This window comes from Cimex lectularius, unplaced genomic scaffold (assembly GCF_000648675.2).
Source record: "Cimex lectularius strain Harlan isolate CLEC.00 unplaced genomic scaffold, Clec_2.1 scaffold83, whole genome shotgun sequence".
NCBI classification, from domain to species: domain Eukaryota; kingdom Metazoa; phylum Arthropoda; class Insecta; order Hemiptera; family Cimicidae; genus Cimex; species Cimex lectularius.
In genome coordinates, this window is record NW_019392748.1 from 1,392,973 (window position 1) to 1,414,125 (window position 21,153).

Consider the following 21,153-nt stretch of genomic DNA (forward strand, 5'->3'; position numbering starts at 1 on the left):
TCCCCTGTGAAATGACTGACAAAAGCCTAGCCCTTCAAACTTGATTCCTATAGAACTTCTTTCAGCTGCTATTTTAATAAACTAATAAGGACACCAGTGGGGAAATATAAATTGAAATAATTTTGTGCATGTAATAGTCAATGTAAAATGAATGGTTGGATAAGTTAATTAATCAAGTTTTAATAAATAAAGAAATAATTTTTTTAAGGACCTAATCCTTTAAATATGATAGACTAAAATTTACAAAGACTAAAAACAAAAACCTGACAATTAAAAAACAAACTTGACGAAATCTCTCCGTGCTTAATTCATCAATATCCACAAGTGTGATGGGGATGCCTCTAAGCATGATCCATAAATACTTTCATCTACTCCTCATTTGACATGACAACATTTCTTACGGTTAGGAAAATGAATGAAAGACATAGAAAAAAATATAATTGTTTGTTGTATAAAGTATAATTGTTTTTATATTCCACTTTCCACAATTTTTAGTCAGCATGTCAAAATATTATTATAATCTAAAGTATTAAATTAGGACACATTTTATACAAATCAGATTAAAAATGTAATGACATTTTATTCACACTATGTATAGTATATTTTTCATATCTTTTCAGCTGAAATTTAACGGCTCCCCGTATATTGATCGCTGTCTTATTTGGTATATTTTCTTCACCCATCGGTTCAGCTTTTCTTCGTAGTCATCTATGAGAAGCTATCAACAACAACAACAACAACAACAATTAGAATACAACCTTTTAATTAAAAGTAAATAAAATAAAAATTTACATTCGGGTTTAAAAGGCATCCAGGTTCTTCTGTAGTAACCACTTCTTTTTTATAAACAGGATCATTTTTTTCATAAATTGTTGGTAAATCCTCTTTTTGCTTTTGAACATTTGATGAAAAACCTTGAGGCGCAAAGCTATTGGAGTTGATATATTTTAAAATTGCATCCCTGTCAGGTGGCGGTTCTAAAAACAAATAAATAAACATTCACATTTCTACACGGAAAAAACAAAAACAATACCATTGAAAGCCCCTAGCTCTCTAGATCTAGCATTTTCTGCCATAGCTTTCATTGCAGCTTTATTTAACTTTTCTAGCAAGTTATCGTCATCTTTCTGTGATCGCAAGCTTTCTGGAGATTTAGGATTTTTTGGTTTCTGTGACTGGGAACGAGATCTACTTTCTGAATAGTTGGTCCTGTTTTTAGAGAGTGATCTACTCCTACGAGATGACGAGTGAGAATCACCAGAATGCGATCTCCGGTATCTCCCAGGGCTTCGTCCTTTTGAGTAAGAATTGTATGTGTTCGAACGATTTCTAGAACTTGACCTTCTGCTCTTACTTGATTTAAATTTTGATGACGGGGAAGATGAACGTTTGGAATGTCTATCTCGATCCCTTGAAAGCCTTCTTGAGCACCTTAAAAATTAAGCACAATGAGTGTGGATTGAAAGTTCACTATCAATTCTCATAAAGTCTATAATTTGTGGTCAAGAGAATTGTTAAAAAGTCTTAAATCAAAATTTCGTTTTAGACTTGCTGTTATACAATGTTATGACTTTGTTCGCATAAAGTTAATGCAATGCAATTATATGTAATTATTATAATTATTAATTATTTTAACAATCCTGATAAATGACCACAAATTACTTTAAATTTCTAAATATTCAAACTACCTTACTTTAATCTCTTTTCTTTACTTCTTGACCGCCTTTGTTTCTTGTATTTTTTACTCTTTTTTCTTGAAGAATACTTACTACTAGAAGAGGAACAACTAGACGACCGAGACCTAAAACAATAACAACTTGTTGTTAAAAAAAAAAATCCCTGGAATTATCATCTTAATAATTAAGATAGTGAATGTTGCTTGTGTTTTGCTGTCTTCCTTTTTCTTCCCCCGTGAGGGTATTTCAACTACGAGATTATATGAATCTTTGTTGGTTTTTGAAAAAAGCGCATTTGCAGGTATGTCGGGTTCGAATGCAGGGCTGCTGGATTCAAACCCGTGACCTTTACCTTACCATGATGAGCACCGTGTCAACGCCTATATCATTGTGGTCACCAATGCCCCTAGTCTTCCTTTTTAATAAGTATGTACAGACCAAGTGTAAATAACAAAAGTACTCAGAAAAGAATGCAAGATATGAAATACATAATTACACAATCACAGATATAAAACATTTTTTGGATTATGTGTCCATAGCTTGATCATAGTTCTGTAAATGGTGAAGGAAATATTGGCATTGCCTCACTTAAAGCGACCCAACTCCAAACTAGGATGATGACTATGATCAAGCTGTAACATTAATCTTAAATAATAAGCTCCATCACTGGCATATCATAACATAATTTAACTTTTTTCTGCTTTTGATGACAGATCTTCTTCAATCTGTTATCTGGCAGCCAAAATTTCATATCTATTTTCAATGTGACTTTAAATTCGACTCTAATTTCACAAAATTTGGAGTACATTACTTAATAATATTTAAGGTAGATTGTAGTTACGAATTTTTCTCATTAGAGTCCCTGTACTCAAAATGGTTACAATATAACGTAAATTATATTAAATACCTGTATCTGGATTTCTTTTTCCTGTGGGAGCCTGAAGAGTCGGAAGAAGATGAGTATTTGCTCATTTTTTACAAAACACTGTTCCAAGCAGTTTAACTTTTGCAAAGTTGATTATAATTTTATAAATATCCAAGTTATTATACAGTACTATAACGGTTGTTGAAACAGCGTCAGTCTTGAATTTTTAAGTTCAACCAGTTAGAGTACTTAAAGTCAATATAAAGATAAATATCCATAGGATTCCAAACTTCTAAACGCTTATAACCATAAATTAACCTCTAGAAACGGTATTGCTAAAATAAAATTCGATTTCAAAGTTAAGTGGAAACTAAGCACATAACAGTTTTTAATTTTGTCTTCCGGCTCGTTTATGGTAAAAGAAATGGAGGGAGAAAGAGAGAAGAAGAAAAAATACTGCAATAAGTTTTTGAGTGTGAGAAAATAGATGACCTTCAGAGAAAGTGATGCCGTGCTGACACAATATAGAAGGGGAAAACGATTAGAAAATAATAATAATAAAATCTTTAAAAAATGATTCGCCCGACAAATTATTTCAAGGGTCTTTTCCAAACGTAAAAATTGAACAAAACAAAACAAAAACAAAATCAAAAGCATGTTGGCGGAGTGTCTATCATGACGTCATTGACTTGTTTCTATTTAACATTCAATTTCCACCACAAAACGTGTTTCGATGAGTTTTTACGTGACCTATACCACAAAAGAACAGTGTTTGTTATGATCATTTTTAAAGTTAAATGCGTTATTTTCGGTCCAAATATTAATCTGTTGAAATTCTTTTGTACACGTGGGCCCGCCGTTTAAAAGGGTCGCAGCTTTTTTTTTGCCGACTGGTTGAATTGGGTCGGAAATCGTTCTAGGCCGATTCTTTTATAAAGACCCTAAGACGAGATCATATTAGAATGGCGTCTGATCAGCAAGTTAAAAACCGAATGCAGGTTTTTAAAAACAAAGGAAAGGACTTCGATGTGAGTATTTTTGTCGCGAATCCTCCTTTGTTGTTTAAAATATTGATTTTTTTCCCATTATTTAACCTGTCCGTCTCGACTTTCATTTCCTCCGGACGGCTGTATTCCTAGTAATATCTTGAGTTATGCCTCTCTCACGAATTTACTTCCTTTTTCTCCACTATTTTGTTTTGTTTTTTTAATCCGGACGATCATAACAATGGAAATTTCAACTTCAGGAAATGAGGCGGAGGAGGAACGAAGTCACAGTTGAACTGAGGAAAAATAAACGAGAGGAAACTCTACAAAAACGAAGAAATGCCCCGACGAACTCGACAGGTAATTCAATTTTTTCTCCATCAAACGTATACCCGAAACCGATTGCCAACCGCATTTAATTCCCGAAGTAAAAAGGTTCCCGTTGCCAAGCTCTCAATACATATAAATAATGACAAGCAGTTTGTTTTATATTAAAAATAAATATGTAGCACTAAATAATATCGATTTACATATTTAAAATCCACAATTGTATCAACTTTTGACTTCAGTACGCCCAAGTAAATGATTATAAACATTATCTGAAAAAATGTCTAATTAATCTTAATTAAAGTAAATCAAGTAGCTTTCTGTGTTTTCAATGAATGTCCTCAATTTGTTGACTTGATACTGCAATACTGTCAGATGTTAATCAAGCTTTCGGCCTATATTTGGCCTTCCTTCATATTAAGACAATGCTGATATAATAGATAACAAATACAACTTTAGACAATGAGCCTCTAAGGCCGGGAATTTCAAACTTCTGGTCTTAACCACTGCATTTCAGCCCTCTGATACTAAAATACAATAAAAAAACATGATAAAAAGAAAGTGGCCGTGCCTGACGGCTGGATCTTATGATGCTTATGTATGAAGTGCACTGTCGATGGGGGCCCTCAGAGGATCTGACTAGTAAAAGAAGAGTCTTCTTCACCCGATGAGGTTGATACACGGACACTTACTTTTGGGCAAAAAGCCTGCGTACATGTTCAGCATGCAGAGAATGGTTGTTCAATGTGTCTCAACTAATTGAAGGGTGCATTTCCTTGTCTCTGTATAGAGAGCATGTAGGAATGCCCCCCATATGAGAATTGTGCTTTGGCATGGCAGCGAATATCTGGATCCCCTGTTCTGATGTTTGAAGAAAATAGGGTTGTTTTATGAATCATTATTAAAAGAACGTGGTGGAAGGAGAATCAACCTCACCCAGTTAAGAATAGGCCATTTAGGGTTGACACTTGGACACTTACTTTCGGGCCAAAACTTGCTTTCGGAATGCAGAGAAAGGTTATTCAATGTGTCCCATCTAATTAAAGGGTGCGATTCCTTGGCTCTCTTGGCTCCACTCGATAGAATTGTGGATGAGCATGGCAGCCAATATTTATTTGGGTTCCCTGTTCCTAAATGGTTGTTTTATCGTATACAGTACCTTGTTTTGTGTCCCTAGCATGTATTTATTGGCGTGAATGTGCCGTGTGAGAGATGATGGGATATTGACTACCCATCTACCCTCAATATCAAGTGCTCCACCAACCTAACTTAAGAGAAAGAAGTAACATTTATTAATCACAACATTACAATATGCGTTCTGACTCTTAAATTTAAGTGCTGCACTTTTATAATCTTTAACTAAATGTCTATGACTATGTAACATTGGCTTTTTTACTTCATTTTCTTTGCTGACAGTACAATTGGCAGGGAAAACCCCCTGACACTTGTAATTCAGAGTTAAAATTAATAAGTTATAAGAAGAAAATTAAGAATTATTTAAGTGGAATCCATGCATAAATAATATAAATAAATAATATTAAAAATAATATAAATATATCTAATATAAATAGGTAAATACATACATAAATTATAAATAAATAGGGAATAAGACTATGTACATGTGAAGGAAAGTAACCATAACTAAATAAGTAGATAAATAGATGAATAAATAATTCATAAATAATAAATTCATCTGTGAAGAAATAAATATATTTGTAAATAAACATTATGTATATTCAAATTATTTATCACAGAATCGTTTTTATCCGTTTATGCTTCCATTGAATCAGGGTGCCGTACTTTTTTATAGATCTGAAGAGATTTTTGCTTGAGGCAAACTTACAATACAATTTTATGGTGTGAGTTTTCACCTTGTTGTAGATCCAAGAAATTTTGGACTCTTCAAGGAGTACATCTGCGAGATGTCACCAGCCTTAAAAATTTGTTCTGCATTTATTGAATTTTTAGCATATTTGATTTGGAGGTGAGGCTCCATACAGGACATGCATATAATAGCATGGGTTTGACAACAATATTAATAAGGCATTTGTTGCATACCGGTATCTCGATTCTTTGGACATTAGTAGGAACAAAACTCTTAAAGCAAGTTTAGCTTTGGCGATCCTGTTCGTTATGTGAGGGCCCAAATGTAATCTTCATTCCAAGGTAGGTTACCTTTTTGGACCATGGGATGAACATTTATGTTGAACGTTTCTGTCATAACAGGATGTCACCAACCTAACTGAGTGAGTGGAATATGATAAGAAAGAATGTATTTTAGTGATAGTGTGTGTGGGGGTCCTTGGTAGCCAAGTGGTTAGTGTGATATACTCTCGGCTCATAGATTCTAGTGTTGTGGGTTCGATTCCCACTGTTGCCCTTAGTCTATTTTTATGCAAACCTTCCCCCCCCCATGAAAAAATACACATTGCATACATATCTCATTATGTACCTTGGCTAATATGCAACGTTCATAAGGCCATTCGATTTCATTGGGTGCTGAAATACCCTGAAACCTAGCTGTTGGCAGCCCATGGAGTCCAACCTTGGCAGCTGGACAGATAGGACCAAGGTATGCCTCTGGACTGCCAACATCTGGGATAGGTGATTCTCAAGGCCTGCTGGTAATTTACAATAAATTACTACAAAAGCTGGAATTTCCAGTGGGCTGCTAGAAGTGATAGGCTAAATTCTGTACACACCTGTATATATTTATATGCGTGTGCAGATTTGAGCTTATTATCATTAATCAACGGTTAGGAGTATTTGTTATATCTACTACCTATAAAAATAACAATAATACACCATGTTAATTCTGTAATTTTATTATCTTTTTACCTTGTTATTGTTGTTGTTTAATCAAATGAGTCAGTTAGTTCCTACTAAGTTCCTTGGCCTACTGACTTGTAAATGCAGTTAGTTTGTCCACTTCTACATTACCATTCCTTTATGGCCTAGTGCTCAATAGTTGTAGGATAAGGTTTTAATTTGAAAAAATGCACAAGGTTTTGTGTAAAATCGTATTGGTGAAGTCCGCATGGTGTTGAATGTGTAGTAGTCATCCTGGATTTTTTCTAGTTTCATTGTTATGTCTGCCAGACTCACGTTCACTCTGGATCAAGGTATGGTCTTGCAGAAGAAAGCAAATTCAGTTGTTACTGTCAAGCTTTTGACCTATCGTAAGGTCATCATCAGGGCAAAACATTCGTACATATGTCTACAGATTGACATATTTAAGTTTTTTACAGGTGATCTCAAATTTCCTTGAAGACCGACTCAGTCCTAACAATTCAAATTTGACATAGCCTCTAGACATATTTACGATTGTTTTGCCCAGATGATGACTTAAAATAGGCCAAAAGCTTGGCAGTAACAACAGAATTTGCTTTCTTCGTCAAGACCATACCTTGATCCAGAGTGTTTGTGAGTGAAAAAGTGGTCGACATTTTTTACTGAAAACAGGATTCAAATCTGTCAGAATTCACTGTGAAATGTCAAACTACAATATCAAGTAGAACTTTGTCAAACTTCCTAGAGACCACTTCACAATAGAGCAGATTTTATATGTATTCATAACGAAAATCCAAAAGGTCGATGAACTCTGAACTTTTTGTGATAAATTCAACACGCTATTTATCTTGTATAAGATTAATGTCAGCAATTTGTAATCCCATCGAAAAATGTGTTCCCCCCTGTAAGTTAATTAAATGTGTGTTGGCAGTCACCTTAAAATAACAAATGCAATTTTTTTTTTAATCATTAAATTAATTTTAATGAAAGTTTATTAAGAAGACCATTTCATATTGTTATTTCAGACGATGAAGAGAGAAGACTAGACGCAGTAGATTTTGAACGTTTAGTAGAGGATGCTAAAAATGGTTCCCCTCAAGTACAATTCGATTCGGTTCAAATATGTAGGAAATTACTTTCATCAGAGAGACATCCTCCTATAAATGAACTTATATCACATGGGATTCTACCTGTATTGATTAATTGCTTACAAAACAATGATTTGTATGTATTTTTATTTATTTAAGAAAAATGTCATTTTATAACATTTTTAAATTTTATTCTCCTCAGTCCGAAACTCCAGTTTGAAGCTGCATGGGCATTGACTAATATTGCGTCAGGTACTTCGCAACAAACGCATGCTGTTGTAGGTGCCGGTGCAGTGCCTATTTTCATTCAACTTTTACTCTCAGAACATCAAAATGTGTGTGAACAAGCAGTTTGGGCACTAGGTAAGTCAGTTGCCTTTGAGCAGATAAATTATAGACTGTGTATAAAAATTGTAATTATTAATGAATATTTAATTGTTTCTAAATGAAAATGTGATTTTTTTTTATATAATAGTATTTTATAAAAAAAAAAAAATTCAAACTGAATTATTCAATTGATTATAATATTTATTTCCTTATTGTTGTACTTATTCAGTGTTGATTATGCCTTTTTTTAATGAATTTATATATACAGGCAACATAATAGGCGATGGAGCTCTACTGCGGGATTATGTAATAAGTTTAGGAGTCATCCCTCTTCTGTTGGCTTTTGTAAAATCTGAAACACCAATTTCATTTCTCCGAAATGTCACATGGGTTATAGTGAATCTATGCCGTAACAAGGAGCCTCCTCCAACCAACCAAACAATAGCAGAATTGCTTCCAGCTTTAAACCTGCTTATTCACCACAGTGACTTGAATGTAAGACTCAAAAAATAAAATTAAAATGACATCAATTTATCGTTTATATTATTGGATTGTCGTTTTATAGATCCTTGTTGACTCTACTTGGGCTATCAGCTATTTGACGGATGGTGGCAATGAGCAAATTCAAATGGTCTTAGAAAGTGGAATTCTGCCTAACCTCGTACCTTTGCTGGCTTACAAAGAAGTCAAAGTGCAGACTGCTGCTTTGAGGGCAATCGGAAATATTGTCACCGGAACTGATGAACAGACTCAAGCCGTTATTGACTGTGAAGTCCTCTCTTATTTCCCTGCTCTGCTGACGCATACTAAAGAAAAGATATGCAAGGTCAATTCTTTACATTAGTTCTTAATGTTTTAATATTTGTTTTCTACTTTAAAATTTGGTTTTTGCAGGAGGCTGTTTGGTTTCTGTCTAACATTACAGCAGGAAGCCAGCCCCAAGTTCAAGCTGTTATTAACGCTGGTTTACTTCCCAATATAATTCTTAATCTGTGTAAAGTAAGTTTATTTTGTTCGATAAAACATCTCACTACCTAAGCAGTTTGTATACATTGGGTGCATACATGTTTTTTCCGGTTTGTTCAAATTTTGACTTTTACCCTTATAAAGTCGATCCTTTATTACCTGCTAGCCCTGTTAGCTTTAGGGTGGGAAAAGATCTGAAAGCGATTCCAAAAAGTCAGTCTAGAATAAAATGCCATGCATACGACATGGAAGCAGATAAAAATTCATTTAAGGCATTGGCACGTTTGATCTCAGACATAGAGCGACAGATGCCTGTGAAAATTTATGTGGATCAGGACGCTTTCGTAATGGAAAAAGATGAAGCAGCCCTGGTGAATAGGTACGTCACGTTTCACCATGACAATGCTAATCGCTGAATTAGGCTGGCAACAGATACCCTACTCTCCAGACCCCACTCCTTCAATTTTTCTTGTTTAGAAACACATTGTTCCACTCCCTCAGATAGGGCATATTTCTGCTACCAGAATGTTGGCAGTATGGAAAACATGTTCGGCATTAAATATAAAATTCATTTATATTTTGAAAATTTGATTTTTTTTTGCTGAAAACCAAAAAACTTATGCACACTCCCAGTAAGTTATGTACAGTAAAATCAAGCACATTGGGATGAAAAAGGGTCTAAAAAGGTACTCGATCATTAATTTATTACTGTCATTTAATATGTCAATAATTAATATTTATATATTATATTAATATTTACTTTTCATGTGCGCACTTGTTAGTATTGTTTATTTTTTTATTATTTTTTGACATTTTTATTTAATTAATTTATTTTTTTAAAGGGAGAATTTCAAACAAAGAGGGAAGCTGCATGGGCTATTAGTAATCTAACAATAAGTGGAAATAGAGAACAGATATTGCAGCTCATCGATGAAGGCGTAATACCTCCATTCTGTGCCCTTTTGGACTGCAAAGACAATCAAGTTATACAAGTAGTCCTGGATGGCTTGAACAACATTCTTAGAGCAGCGTCACCTCAGATTGAGGCAATAGCAAATGCAATTGAAGAATGTGGAGGTATTTGAGCCGTTTAATACTCTTTGGAGTAGAAATGTACTAATCGTTCAATCGTTTGCAGGTTTGGATAAAATTGAAAGCTTACAAAGCCATGAGAACGTTGATATTTACAAGTTAGCGTACGAAATTATCGAACAGTACTTTTCTGAGGTATTATTTTAAAAATTTATTTTGTATCATTTCTCTGTGATTTTATTTTTATATTGACATTTTAGGATGAAGAAGATGTAAATGTTGCACCACAAACAACACCCGGAGGTTTTCAGTTTAACCCAAATAAGAGTATTCAACACAAGGATTACCAATTTTGAAAACACACATTAGATAACAATTTGGTTGTTAAAGAAAAAATTAATAATAAAAAAAGAGTAAAGCAAAAAAAACTAAAACAGTGGTACAGTGGCAACCTACCGTTTGTATATTTTTGAAGCTGCACTCAAATGTTTTGGGTATATATAATTGAATGTAAGATAAACCTTCCATTGGATTTTTTCCTTTTAACTTCTTTGTCTCGACAAAGTTATAACATTGTAAATTATATAAAATGAACACAAATTTAATATTTTATAGTTTTAGTTTCTCTAGTGGCTGTACAAAGTCCAATAATATATTTTTAGGACTTGTTAAGTAATTTATTGCTTATTGATTCATTTTTAAACAATTTAAATCTGTATTGTATATAAAAGTTCTTTTTTTGTTACTAAACATGACTTGTTTATACAAAGTTCGCCTGATGCAAAACAAAATTATCACCAGTGTGGCATAATAGACTCTGCCAGATTAATAATTGCTACCAAACTAAAAGTGGTCATTATATAGCTCAAATCATATCGTTTAAGAAATTTATGTAATTGTTGATTACGTATTTGAAATTTATAAGTCAAGTCTGTTAATGCATCTATTAATCAAATTTTGTAAAGAAATAAAAGGCATTTCAGTTCTTATTTTATATTGATGTTTCTTTTTCCCATCCATTTTTATATCACAAAGGTGATGGACTGAAAATTAAATGAAAATGAGTCTAAACCTAGTGGCGAATGAAGCCCCAATAATAAATTTTAAAACAGAAAATGCTTAATCGAATTGCAACAGGTGAAAATACTCCAATGGTTGACAGTTGTTAAGTGTATAAGATCTATGAAACATTTATTTCAAAGATAATTGAACTATTATAAATGTTTGACACTACAGCAAGGCCAATTACTTCCACAGCGGTTCAATGAAACATTTTATTGCATCGGTTGAGAATAAGTGCCATTTGTAAGAAATTTCGGCATACGGTTACCAAAGAATTTTTTTTCAAGAAATAAATTTGCTAATTTTTTAAACACTGATTAATTCATGTTCTTTCTATTAGTTACCTTTTCTAGTATTCCTCAACTGTCTTATTAAGAGATAAATAAATACACATATTGTGATTTTCATCGAATCAATGTATTCTGGAGTTCTCATGTCCCAAAATCAGTATTATTTTCAATTGCGTTTTGGACAACTATTTTTGCATTTTGGAACTCAATAAAACAGGAAGAAGCCAGCAAGCAGTGGCATGCAGTATGAATCTCTAAAAAAACGTCATGTGTCCAGGCTGACTGAATACAAGGCGTTTTCCAAAGCGACTTGTAGGGTAAATCTTAACCACCTTACAGCTTGGTTTCAAAACTAATACAACCACTACTTGTGTCAGCTCAATGCTACTACTATGAATGACCCACTCGATTTTTCTTTTGATAAACCCTTCAGTCTGCCGCGTGTCTACTGTAAATCGTAGCTCTTGTGGCCGGTAAGGGTATGGCAAATATATTTTTGCAGCTTGATCATCTTGTTTGATTATTCTCGCTTGACAAACAAAAACCAAACCTCTGATCAACTACAAAAGCTTCAAACTCAAATCACTGAAAACTGTGAAATGCTGAAATATCTGACAGACCTTGAGAGTCTGTCAAGGATTGACCTACTGACTATTGTCCTCTGAGAGCAGGAGTACTTAGACCAATCCACCTCCTCTACACTGCCTTCACTCTTACCTTTCTTGCATACTTTGGCAACAACATGGCGGCTATGCTATCCTCTGTTCCTGATCCCACAATGGAAAAAGCTCCAGGCAGCTGAATGGAGCAAACACTCACGAATAAAAATGAAAGCAAAACCCCCATGTATCATTCACTCTTTGAAGTAAAATCTGCATGCGCTACCTTGGGTTCCATCTAGACTAAAAACTAACCAACACATGACTAAAACGACAGTTGTTAAACACACGTTTCAGATTACTTTACAGACTATTGGAATCCAAACCTAATGTTTCAAGAAAAAAAAATTGACAATTTACAAGACAACAGCCAAACCAATATGGATGTATGTACTTGACCAATGGGGCACCGCTAAATCTTCTAAGATCCAAAGAATAGTCCTTCCAATCCCAAGTCCTCAATTTTAGTCAACACTATTACTATCATTATCAATTAAAAAGCCATGGGTTCTGCCAGGATTTGAAATTTTCAACCCAGAACCGCTACCATGGCAAATACAAGTCGGACACCAAAATCACTCAGTCACCACGGTCCCCTATTCAATACACTGCAATAGTAGCCAGATTGTAAGAAAATCTAGTGTAGAAATGATCCTGTAGAAGTATGATCCAAATACATTATTATAAATAAAAATAATTTTGTTAGCTTATATAATTTTTTTTTTGGGGGGGGGGGGGTTTGTAAAATGGTCATATATCTTTTAAAAGGATATATATAATGATAATTTTAATAATTTTTAAAAAGATTTTGGTGGATGTAAAATTTAAAAACAAACCCGCCTGTTATGTACGTTTTTATACAAAAATGTAAGAGAATCAGATAAATTTAACACATTTCTTTAGTAATGCATGTATATATTTTAGAAGTGTAAAAAAAATTATAAATAAAAGAACATAAATAGATTCAGTCCCCAAAAAATAAAGGCTAAATAATTTTTAAAGACAAGATGTATCTGCCACAACTGTAGAAAGCAACTGCTTGTCCTTAAGAGCGCTTGACACTTCTGTTTCGTCCCATTGTAGTATAACCTAAAATTAAATGAAAATTTTGGTTTATCATTTTATAAAAATTAAATCTCCATCTTTACCTTAGATAGTCTGTTCTTCACTTTCCCTTGGATTTTAATACACCCTCTAGCTTCGATTAGTTGTGCGAGGTTTAAAAATTCCGAAAGATCGAGGAAGCTTATATTACGTTTTTCACATATTTTTTTGTAAACATCATGTAACTATAATTAAAAATGATTTCCCATTAGTTGTATAGTAAGAATAGTGAATTTTGTTAAAACTTACTTTTGTTATTGTAAGTTCTTTCGATTTTGAATTTTGCCTAATTAAAACTGCAGTACAAATAAATAATTTCTGTTGTAAAGGAAACGCTTCAGCATCGTCTTCTTCATTTTTATTTAAACTAGAAGCTGTATTATATACATTGTGCACAACAGATAGTACATCTTGCAAAGCAACCGTTTTTCCACCTTAAAAAACCCCTTAGTAATAAAATAATTTTAATAATAAACTAATAAAAAAATAAATAAAAAATTACATTCATCTTTCATTTGTGCTAGTTCAATAACTTGTCTAGCTATATCTAGCGCTTTCCGTATGTCTCCTGAAACTGAAGCAACTTTGCTAGCTAATAGTTGAAGCGCACCACCGGCCAAAATATTTCCAACTCCTGCCTTTAAAATAGTAGAAACATTGTATTAAATATAAATAAATAAAATGCATGTTATTTTACTTACTTCTGTTAATCTGCTGGTCACTATGCTCACTATTTCTTCCTTCGTGTATGGTGTGAAGTGAATCAACGTCGGTGCCAATTCTACGCGGGCCTGTAATCTCGGAAGCACCCTGTCGGTAAGATCTAAAGCGTTGGCGATCCCTATTAAAACTATTCGTGAATTTGTAACTGAAGGCCATTCGAATATAGAGTATAAAATAGATTGGTGTTTGCTTTCTAACTGATCCATTTCATCCAGGACCAATAATCTAAAATAAATGTTAAAAAATTATCCATTTGTAAAACATAAGTTGCAAAATGTACCATAGTTTGAAATTTAACGTACATCATTTTGTGAGGACTTTTTAAATAATTTAAAATTGTATTGTGTGACAGTGTTTCACTTGTGGATTTTACTTTTATGTTCAGTTCTTCTGCTATCCTCTTATACACTGCTTTAGAAGATTTCATACCAGTGCAGTTCACATAAATATTCTTGTACCCCGATTTTATCTAAAATAAAATCCAATTGTTTAAAATAATTTTAAAAAATTATTGTTGTTATTGAAGAAAAAAGTGCAATTCAAGTTGAATGTTAATACCTCTGGCTGTGCCATTATGTAATTTAAACAAGCGGTTTTTCCAGTTCCAGGTTGTCCAGAGATGTATAAACTAGTTGATGATTTGGTTTCCAGACTTTTGGTCAGAATCTCTGAAATTTCTTTGATTTTTCCTTCTCTACCAGGCAGTCCACAGGGCTGTGCTGTATGCAGAGCTCTGATAGCAACAGAAAGGCTTTTATCTGAAAATGAAATAATCAATTCAACCTTCGAAATGTAATACTTTATTGACAGACATTACAGAATTTATAAGGACTACTTCAATATACATATCACACACTCACAAGAAAAGCGACACAAGTCGAAAAATTCTAAAAACCCATATTATTTAGTGTTTATTCAGGTCTGTGATACTACAGGATAAATGACATCGCTGTAAGTGAACTCTTTAGCTGCAAGACAACGCCATGAGTCACTTTTGAATTGGTGGGAACATACTGTCACCATTAACGACAATAGTTCTATGTCTAACTTTATAGCATTGGTGTAAGTATTTATCAGGAAAAATGGCACATTTCTAGTTAGGTCAGTTTTTTCTTGCTTAGTGAAGGAATTTATGCTGCTCGGAAATAACTTATTGGTGTTATAAAATATAAATCTACGTTTTTTTTTTTTTTTTTTTTTAAATTATTATTGGCCTTATGATCTTGCATATTAGCCATGGTACGAATTCTTGTGTGTTCAAATTGGGGGTTATCGAGAAAAAAGGGCCAGAGGCGACGGTGGGAATCGAACCCACGACCGCGGCGTGAGAGTCTCTCATGCTAACCACTCGGCTACCGCGGTCCCCCCCTACAATGTTATATGCTATAAATCTTTTTAATGTAATACTCTTGTGTGTCAAGGGAGCATTGATAAATTCATGATTTAGAATTTATTTGTATATATATTTTTTTTTAAATAGTAAAAATGACTTTTACATCACGTGGACAAACCGATTCTAAATTTGTTGACAACCATTAATCGTAATGAAGTCTCTCGGTTTTCAAATTCCACCTTTATGCAAAGTGTTATGGATATACATATCTTTTTGTTGCACTTTGATGACGGAAAATGAGAGGAAAAGTTTGACCTATAGTGCTGATAGTTCTGGCTCTTTAGGTTTCACTAACAAATCTGAGAATGCTCAACTTCAAAGTTACAGGTCAAAAATGTTACAACAAATTGAAATATTGTAAATACTGAATTACCACAATTATATTTTAAGTGAAAAAATAAGATTGCATGTCCTTAACTGAATCTGACAGCATTCATCGTTATTATGCTGCGTTTTTCTTTTCATTATAAGAGCAAAGTAGTACTACTATTAGAACTATTTTGGTTTTCATTGCTAGAAGCATCGCATTTTTCACTCATGAACACTCTGGATCGAGGTCTTGAAGAAAAAAGCAAAGTCAGTTGTTACTGAATATTATATTACAACAAATGTGTTTTTCATAACGAATATTTATGATTATTTGTTAGGTTTGTATGTTGTCTATCACTATCACAAAGAAATTAATACCTTTACAGTCATTCATTGACCACCATTACCGTTAGAGCAAACAAACTAACTTAAATTACTGAGAGCCATATATGCAACAAAAGTGTCGCAACTCAAAAAGTGGTAGTTTTTTAAGTGTAGTACAACTGGATTTTTAAAGTTTTGTGTTTTCGCTTTGGACAAACGAAAGACTATTGATATTACATTTTTTATTTACAACAACCGTAATGGTGTGTACTTAATACATAAATCAAAAAAATTAAACTTCCATCTGTCTCTCCTGTAATAATTTTCTTTTTTTGAGTTGAGTAACTTTTCTTGCGGGTGTGCAATAGATATATGCATATGTGTTTTATGAGTATGAAAATCCAGACTAATTGTATTGTATTTATCATTATTTAAAAAAAAAATCAAAGTTATTGAACTCCAAAGACCTCCCTGTGCAGATGGAATCAATCTATTTTATAAGGTTACCCCAAACTTTCTACTTCATAACAAAATCCTAGTTTCTGCTTTCTTTGTAAATAGTAGTTTATTAAATCAAAATCATGAATATATATATAAATACTTGTTTTACAACTGTCTTCAATATTTTCCAAATTCATCCTCTCTAGTAATACAACAGGACCATTTGGTGGTTTAGGAGGGCTGCTTTCATCGTTGCAGTCTGAAAAACAAAATTATATAATATATGCAAGATTATAAAACATGTTTTACATTATAGATTGACTTTTATGTTGTTTTTAAGCAATATTTAAAACAAAAAGAAAAGAAAGAACAAACATATCATGTACAATTTTAGATATTGGTTTTAAAATGCTCCTGCATTTGAGTATAGTATTTCAAGCAGACATACCTGATTTTTTTTTGTTGTTTTCCAAATTCAGTCTTTCTATTAAAGCAGATGGGCTCTTGGCCTGCTTAGGAGGACTGCATTCATTATCACTGTCTGTAAAGCATAAGACTCAATACAAATCATGATCAATGATGCGAAATATGAATATTAAAAAAATACCTGTTGGAGTGACTCTTTTCTTGGCACCTGTTGAATTTCGTTTCTGTTCATCTTTTACAGGAGAATGGTACTTATTCTCCTTTCCTTTCATGTTCTTAACAAGGCTTTTCTTTTTATGAAAATTAATTTGTCCCTGTGCACTAGACATTACCACGATGTGTATGTATTTGTTTATTAAATAAGCACAATTTATTAGGTCAGACTAGGAAACGATCAACGTCAACACATAAACATTTCACAACACGACTGCATAACCGATGTACAATAAACTTGAAAAATGGAATCGTTTGAACTTTAGAAAGTATTTTACAAGGGCTACTGAACTCTATTGTGTTTTGTGATTGTTTATTAGGGTAGCCCTTTATCTATCCCAGGTACTGTAACCGTACTCTTTACAAAGTTAACAGGTATTTGCGCGGGTACTGGGTATTCCCGCGTTAACGGTGCATCTTACATTTGACTTTTTTGACGTCATAGCATGTTCCGTTTTCAAAATATTTCCACTTAATCTGTGACCATAATTATCCAGATTAACTTTCTATCAAATCATCATATTAAAAAAATATTAAGTTTATCAACATCATTAATCAGCTTCCAGGACAAGCTTCACGTTTCTTTTAAATCCATTTATGAGACTGCATTCCATTTTGTGGGATTGGAAAATAATTTAAATCTATCCTGGCCATTTAAAAAATCGAAAAAGCAGCTTGGAGCAATTATATTGTAACAATTTAATTTAAAAAATAGTTTTTAATGATTTTTGCACAAAAACTACTCTTTGCTGAAATTTGCATATCCAGTGCATGTGCCTTCACAACATTAAAAAAGATTTAAACAAAAATCTTTCTAGTACTTGTATCTAAAACAGAAAACAGTTGCAGCACTAAAGCACCCCAAACTATTAATATCTAAGTTTTATCTAAGTTTAATATCTATCACTTCTGGAAAAGTCAATGGATTCACCTTGTATGAAAATTTACTAACAAATCCGCTATGGTATAAAAATTAAATTTGAAAAAAGAAATAAACTTTTCATTTTGTGTCTCCATCAATAATGGCACCATCTGGTACACTGATGGATCCAAGTACACCAGCATCTTCCATGCAATTCCATGCACACAGTTTGGTACAGATATTACACCTGAACACACAAAAGATTGAATATGTAATATTTAGTGACCGTTAGTATTGATTATTTAGAGATTGTGAGATGTGGTCTGGTGTAATGTAGGTTTAGAAAAATATTTTCTTTATCGTGCCAATATTTTGATCTTTATCGAGGTCATCTTCTGGGCTCAAAGTGTGTGTTTTCTATATAGAGGTGACACTGTTGTGTGTCGTGTTGAAAGTGTTCTGAAGATGATCTCAATAAACATGGAAACATTGGCACTAAAAAGAAAATGTTTTTCTAAACCTATATCACACCAGACCACATATCACGATCTCTAATTCTAATAATTAAAGTAATAATGATTGAAGTACAATAATTGTACATTATCAATTAAAATCGTTGCTATAGGTAACCATGAGGAAACATCCTATTTTAGTGCTACTTGCTTTAATTTTGATACATTATGAACAGAAAACAGCATTCATAAGGAACTAATAGATTAATTGTAGAGCTATGCTTAATGTATTGCCACATGCATTTTCGGCTCTGGAATAAAATATTAAAAAACCATGTGAAAATACAACAGTATCTTCCAGGCTGAATCCACACAATTGAGAGGTGTGCTTACAGAACAAAGGATACAAAAATAATATCATAGTTATGATGTCAGATGCCAGGCAACTATCAGAGCACTACGCTCAAACATCATTAGCTCAATATGATGCTGAAATGCTAAATTAAATAAATTAGGACTGCAAAGTAAAGTAACTCTCTACTGGGTCTCAGCACAAAGGAGTATAGAGAACGAAGAAGTGGATGCTCTTGCAAGGAAAGGAGCTGCTACACTGTTGATAGGTCCCGAACCCTTTTGTGGTACAAATACCCTTAGATAGTGACTTTCAGGAAATTCAAATATCATTTTTCTCAAAACCTAGTGGACTGATTTTCATGATTTGTTTTAAAAAAATTGTCAAGTTCATTTTATAACTGTATTAAACATTAAAATTGGATTATTATTTTCATAAAAAAATCAATCAATTAATTTTTGACAAATAATTTAGCGAGTTTGTGTATTTTCTTATAGAAATATTTGATATATTTTAATAATACATATGAGTTTAAAAATCAACATTCTTTTTCTTTCAAATGGTCTGTTTGACATCAATATCCTTTTAGCCATTTTTGAATTATAGCTGTTTCAATCAGATATTCTGACAACTTCTCAAAAATTGGACAAATTTGAAGGGCCAAAAAAATTGATAAGTTTAAATTCAAACACAAGTTTATAGTTAGGGTTCTTTAGAAGTGCTAAAACGAAATTTCATATTCCCAATTTTACAACGGATAAACCCACACTTTTCTTTACTGGGTGTCCTTCTTTTTTGCTTCTCTTTTTGCAGAAGAGCAAGAAATGCTCCTGCTTCCTTGGGTTCTAACATGTACTGACCTCCCATTGGGAAGAGAGGTTGATTCCACAAGTTACGTAGTGTGAGTCTTCACACAGTAATAAACTAGTTGAGAGTCAACTGGGCAACTTAGTTGAATCAACCAAACCGCCTCGTCTGAAAAAGGCCTTAATCATTTCTTTTATTATAAACTGTCTATTAAGCTATGTTAAAGAAAATATAGAAATTGCCAAAAATAATAATAATGGAAATTAGCAAAAATGAGTAAATTCGCTATGTCTAACTTATATTTTGAAACATGTTTAATTTCTTTTGTTACAAACTATTTATGCTATGTTAAACAAAAATGTTATATAAATTACCAAGAATATCAATAATAATGGGCAGTAGCAAAAAGGTAAATGTAAATATGTTAATCTGACCTTTCAATATCACCACAAATTTTAATGTGTGGTGTTTAGTGACCGTTAGTTAATGATTATTTGAAGATCGTGAGATGCAGTCTGGTCCACCAATGAACAAATTTTAATATTTATTCTATTTGTTAATAATTTATTTTGTTATAGACTCTTTTATTAATGGTGTATTTAACCAAAATACTATAGAAATTACAAAAAATATCCAAAATAATCGAAAGTAGAAAAAGGCGCCAATCTGCCTTATCTGACTTGTATTTTGTTATTATCTTTGTCTTCTATTTGAGTTATCTGCCAATTTAATAGATCAGTCCATTTGAATAAGTAATTTTTGTTTGTTACAAACTGTTTATTTATACTAAATTAAACAAAATTATCATAGAAATAAGAAAAATAACTACAAGGATAAAAAGTTGCAAAAATGAGAAAATCAGCCATTTTTTGTTTACCTGCAAATTTTGATTTCCACTTGCTAATTATTTCATTAGTTGTAAACTCTTTATTAATGGCAAAAAAAAAAAATTATAAAAATTACAAAAAATTATTCACATACAGAAAATATTTGGAATCTGCCTAATAATCCTTTTCCTATTAATGAATATTAATTAATACTGTATGCCATTTGAATATAGCTAGTCATTTTAGAGCTTTTTTTTTACTCCTTTAAAGTTCTGTAGGTACAAATGAAAATTGAAATTCATGTTTATGTAAGTGCCAACTGAAGAAACTGACTCGCTAATCATCTTGAACATTGCAGTGGTGCATTGACTATAAATACTATAAGGTGTCTATATTTGTAATAGAATCCAGAACAGTGAGAAAAACGCTAGAATAATGAATTTTTACTTCTAAAATGTACAAATGTTAATCATAAATAATGGTTTACATAGTATTACATTAATACACCAAAACTTTATTAAAGGGGCTTCAATGATATTTAAGCTTCAATTATGAAAAATATAAAATTTATTAAATTATTAATATATATATTGAATATCGATAAGTAAACTGCCTAAAAAGAGATTGAAATTAATTGAAAGATTATAATTTTATAAAAAAAATAAATAAATAAATAACAAAAAAGTTAACTCAAAGAACAAAGCTGGACATTGTATTTTGTTTTTATTTCAAAGTATGTGTATTTTTATTATTGCATTAATTACAACATATTTATTTTAACATAATTCAAATTAAACAAAATCAAAAATTTATGAGTTTTAATAAAAAATTATTTAATTATAATGGTTTGAA

At 32.4% G+C, this 21,153-nt stretch overlaps 3 protein-coding genes across 4 annotated transcripts; 1 reads left to right on the forward strand and 2 right to left on the reverse strand.

Annotated features, from left to right (window-relative positions):
- Window positions 1-560: 560 nt before the first annotated feature.
- LOC106665708 (serine/arginine-rich splicing factor 11-like) lies at window positions 561-3,140 on the reverse strand. 2 transcript variants are annotated; one of them, XM_014392346.2, is made up of 6 exons: window positions 2,584-3,140; window positions 1,694-1,801; window positions 1,355-1,431; window positions 1,034-1,294; window positions 793-977; window positions 561-718 (listed from the first exon to the last, which is right to left on the reverse strand). In XM_014392346.2, exons 1-6 carry the CDS (start codon window positions 2,646-2,648, stop codon window positions 617-619), a joined length of 798 nt encoding a protein of 265 aa, XP_014247832.1. In that variant the 5' UTR covers window positions 2,649-3,140; the 3' UTR covers window positions 561-616. The 2 variants fall into 2 exon arrangements, with proteins under 2 accessions (XP_014247832.1, XP_014247831.1); XM_014392345.2 differs by having other exon boundaries at window positions 1,034-1,431.
- A 105-nt stretch (window positions 3,141-3,245) lies between these two features.
- Window positions 3,246-10,582, forward strand: LOC106665707 (importin subunit alpha-3). The gene is made up of 10 exons (XM_014392344.2): window positions 3,246-3,569; window positions 3,788-3,887; window positions 7,670-7,868; window positions 7,935-8,095; window positions 8,328-8,554; window positions 8,625-8,885; window positions 8,954-9,058; window positions 9,868-10,102; window positions 10,164-10,252; window positions 10,318-10,582. The coding sequence occupies exons 1-10, from the start codon at window positions 3,504-3,506 to the stop codon at window positions 10,411-10,413; spliced, it is 1,539 nt and encodes a 512-aa protein (XP_014247830.1). The 5' UTR covers window positions 3,246-3,503; the 3' UTR covers window positions 10,414-10,582.
- A 2,399-nt stretch (window positions 10,583-12,981) lies between these two features.
- Window positions 12,982-17,707, reverse strand: LOC106665693 (cell division control protein 6 homolog). The gene is made up of 10 exons (XM_014392321.2): window positions 16,970-17,707; window positions 16,811-16,903; window positions 16,523-16,621; window positions 14,454-14,653; window positions 14,198-14,364; window positions 13,874-14,120; window positions 13,675-13,810; window positions 13,422-13,606; window positions 13,217-13,357; window positions 12,982-13,157 (listed from the first exon to the last, which is right to left on the reverse strand). The coding sequence occupies exons 1-10, from the start codon at window positions 17,115-17,117 to the stop codon at window positions 13,065-13,067; spliced, it is 1,509 nt and encodes a 502-aa protein (XP_014247807.1). The 5' UTR covers window positions 17,118-17,707; the 3' UTR covers window positions 12,982-13,064.
- Between the last annotated feature and the right edge of the window lie 3,446 nt (window positions 17,708-21,153).

What these genes read in the sequence shown, in the direction of transcription:
- LOC106665708 (XM_014392345.2), bottom strand. Translation starts at nt 2,648, where the DNA reads ATGAGCAAATACTCATCTTCTTCCGACTCTTCAGGCTCCCACAGGAAA. An exon ending in AGAGCTAGGGGCTTTCAATG is followed by an intron (nt 978 to 1,033) that starts GTATTGTTTTTG and finishes ATTTGTTTTTAG; the next exon opens with AACCGCCACCTGACAGGGAT. An exon ending in GATGCCTTTTAAACCCGAAT is followed by an intron (nt 719 to 792) that starts GTAAATTTTTAT and finishes TGTTGTTGATAG; the next exon opens with CTTCTCATAGATGACTACGA.
- LOC106665707 (XM_014392344.2), top strand. Translation starts at nt 3,504, where the DNA reads ATGGCGTCTGATCAGCAAGTTAAAAACCGAATGCAGGTTTTTAAAAAC. An exon ending in ACAAAGGAAAGGACTTCGAT is followed by an intron (nt 3,570 to 3,787) that starts GTGAGTATTTTT and finishes TTTCAACTTCAG; the next exon opens with GAAATGAGGCGGAGGAGGAA. An exon ending in ACAAGCAGTTTGGGCACTAG is followed by an intron (nt 8,096 to 8,327) that starts GTAAGTCAGTTG and finishes TTATATATACAG; the next exon opens with GCAACATAATAGGCGATGGA.
- LOC106665693 (XM_014392321.2), bottom strand. Translation starts at nt 17,117, where the DNA reads ATGTCTAGTGCACAGGGACAAATTAATTTTCATAAAAAGAAAAGCCTT. An exon ending in GAAAAGAGTCACTCCAACAG is followed by an intron (nt 16,904 to 16,969) that starts GTATTTTTTTAA and finishes TATGCTTTACAG; the next exon opens with ACAGTGATAATGAATGCAGT. An exon ending in TGACCAGCAGATTAACAGAA is followed by an intron (nt 13,811 to 13,873) that starts GTAAGTAAAATA and finishes ACTATTTTAAAG; the next exon opens with GCAGGAGTTGGAAATATTTT.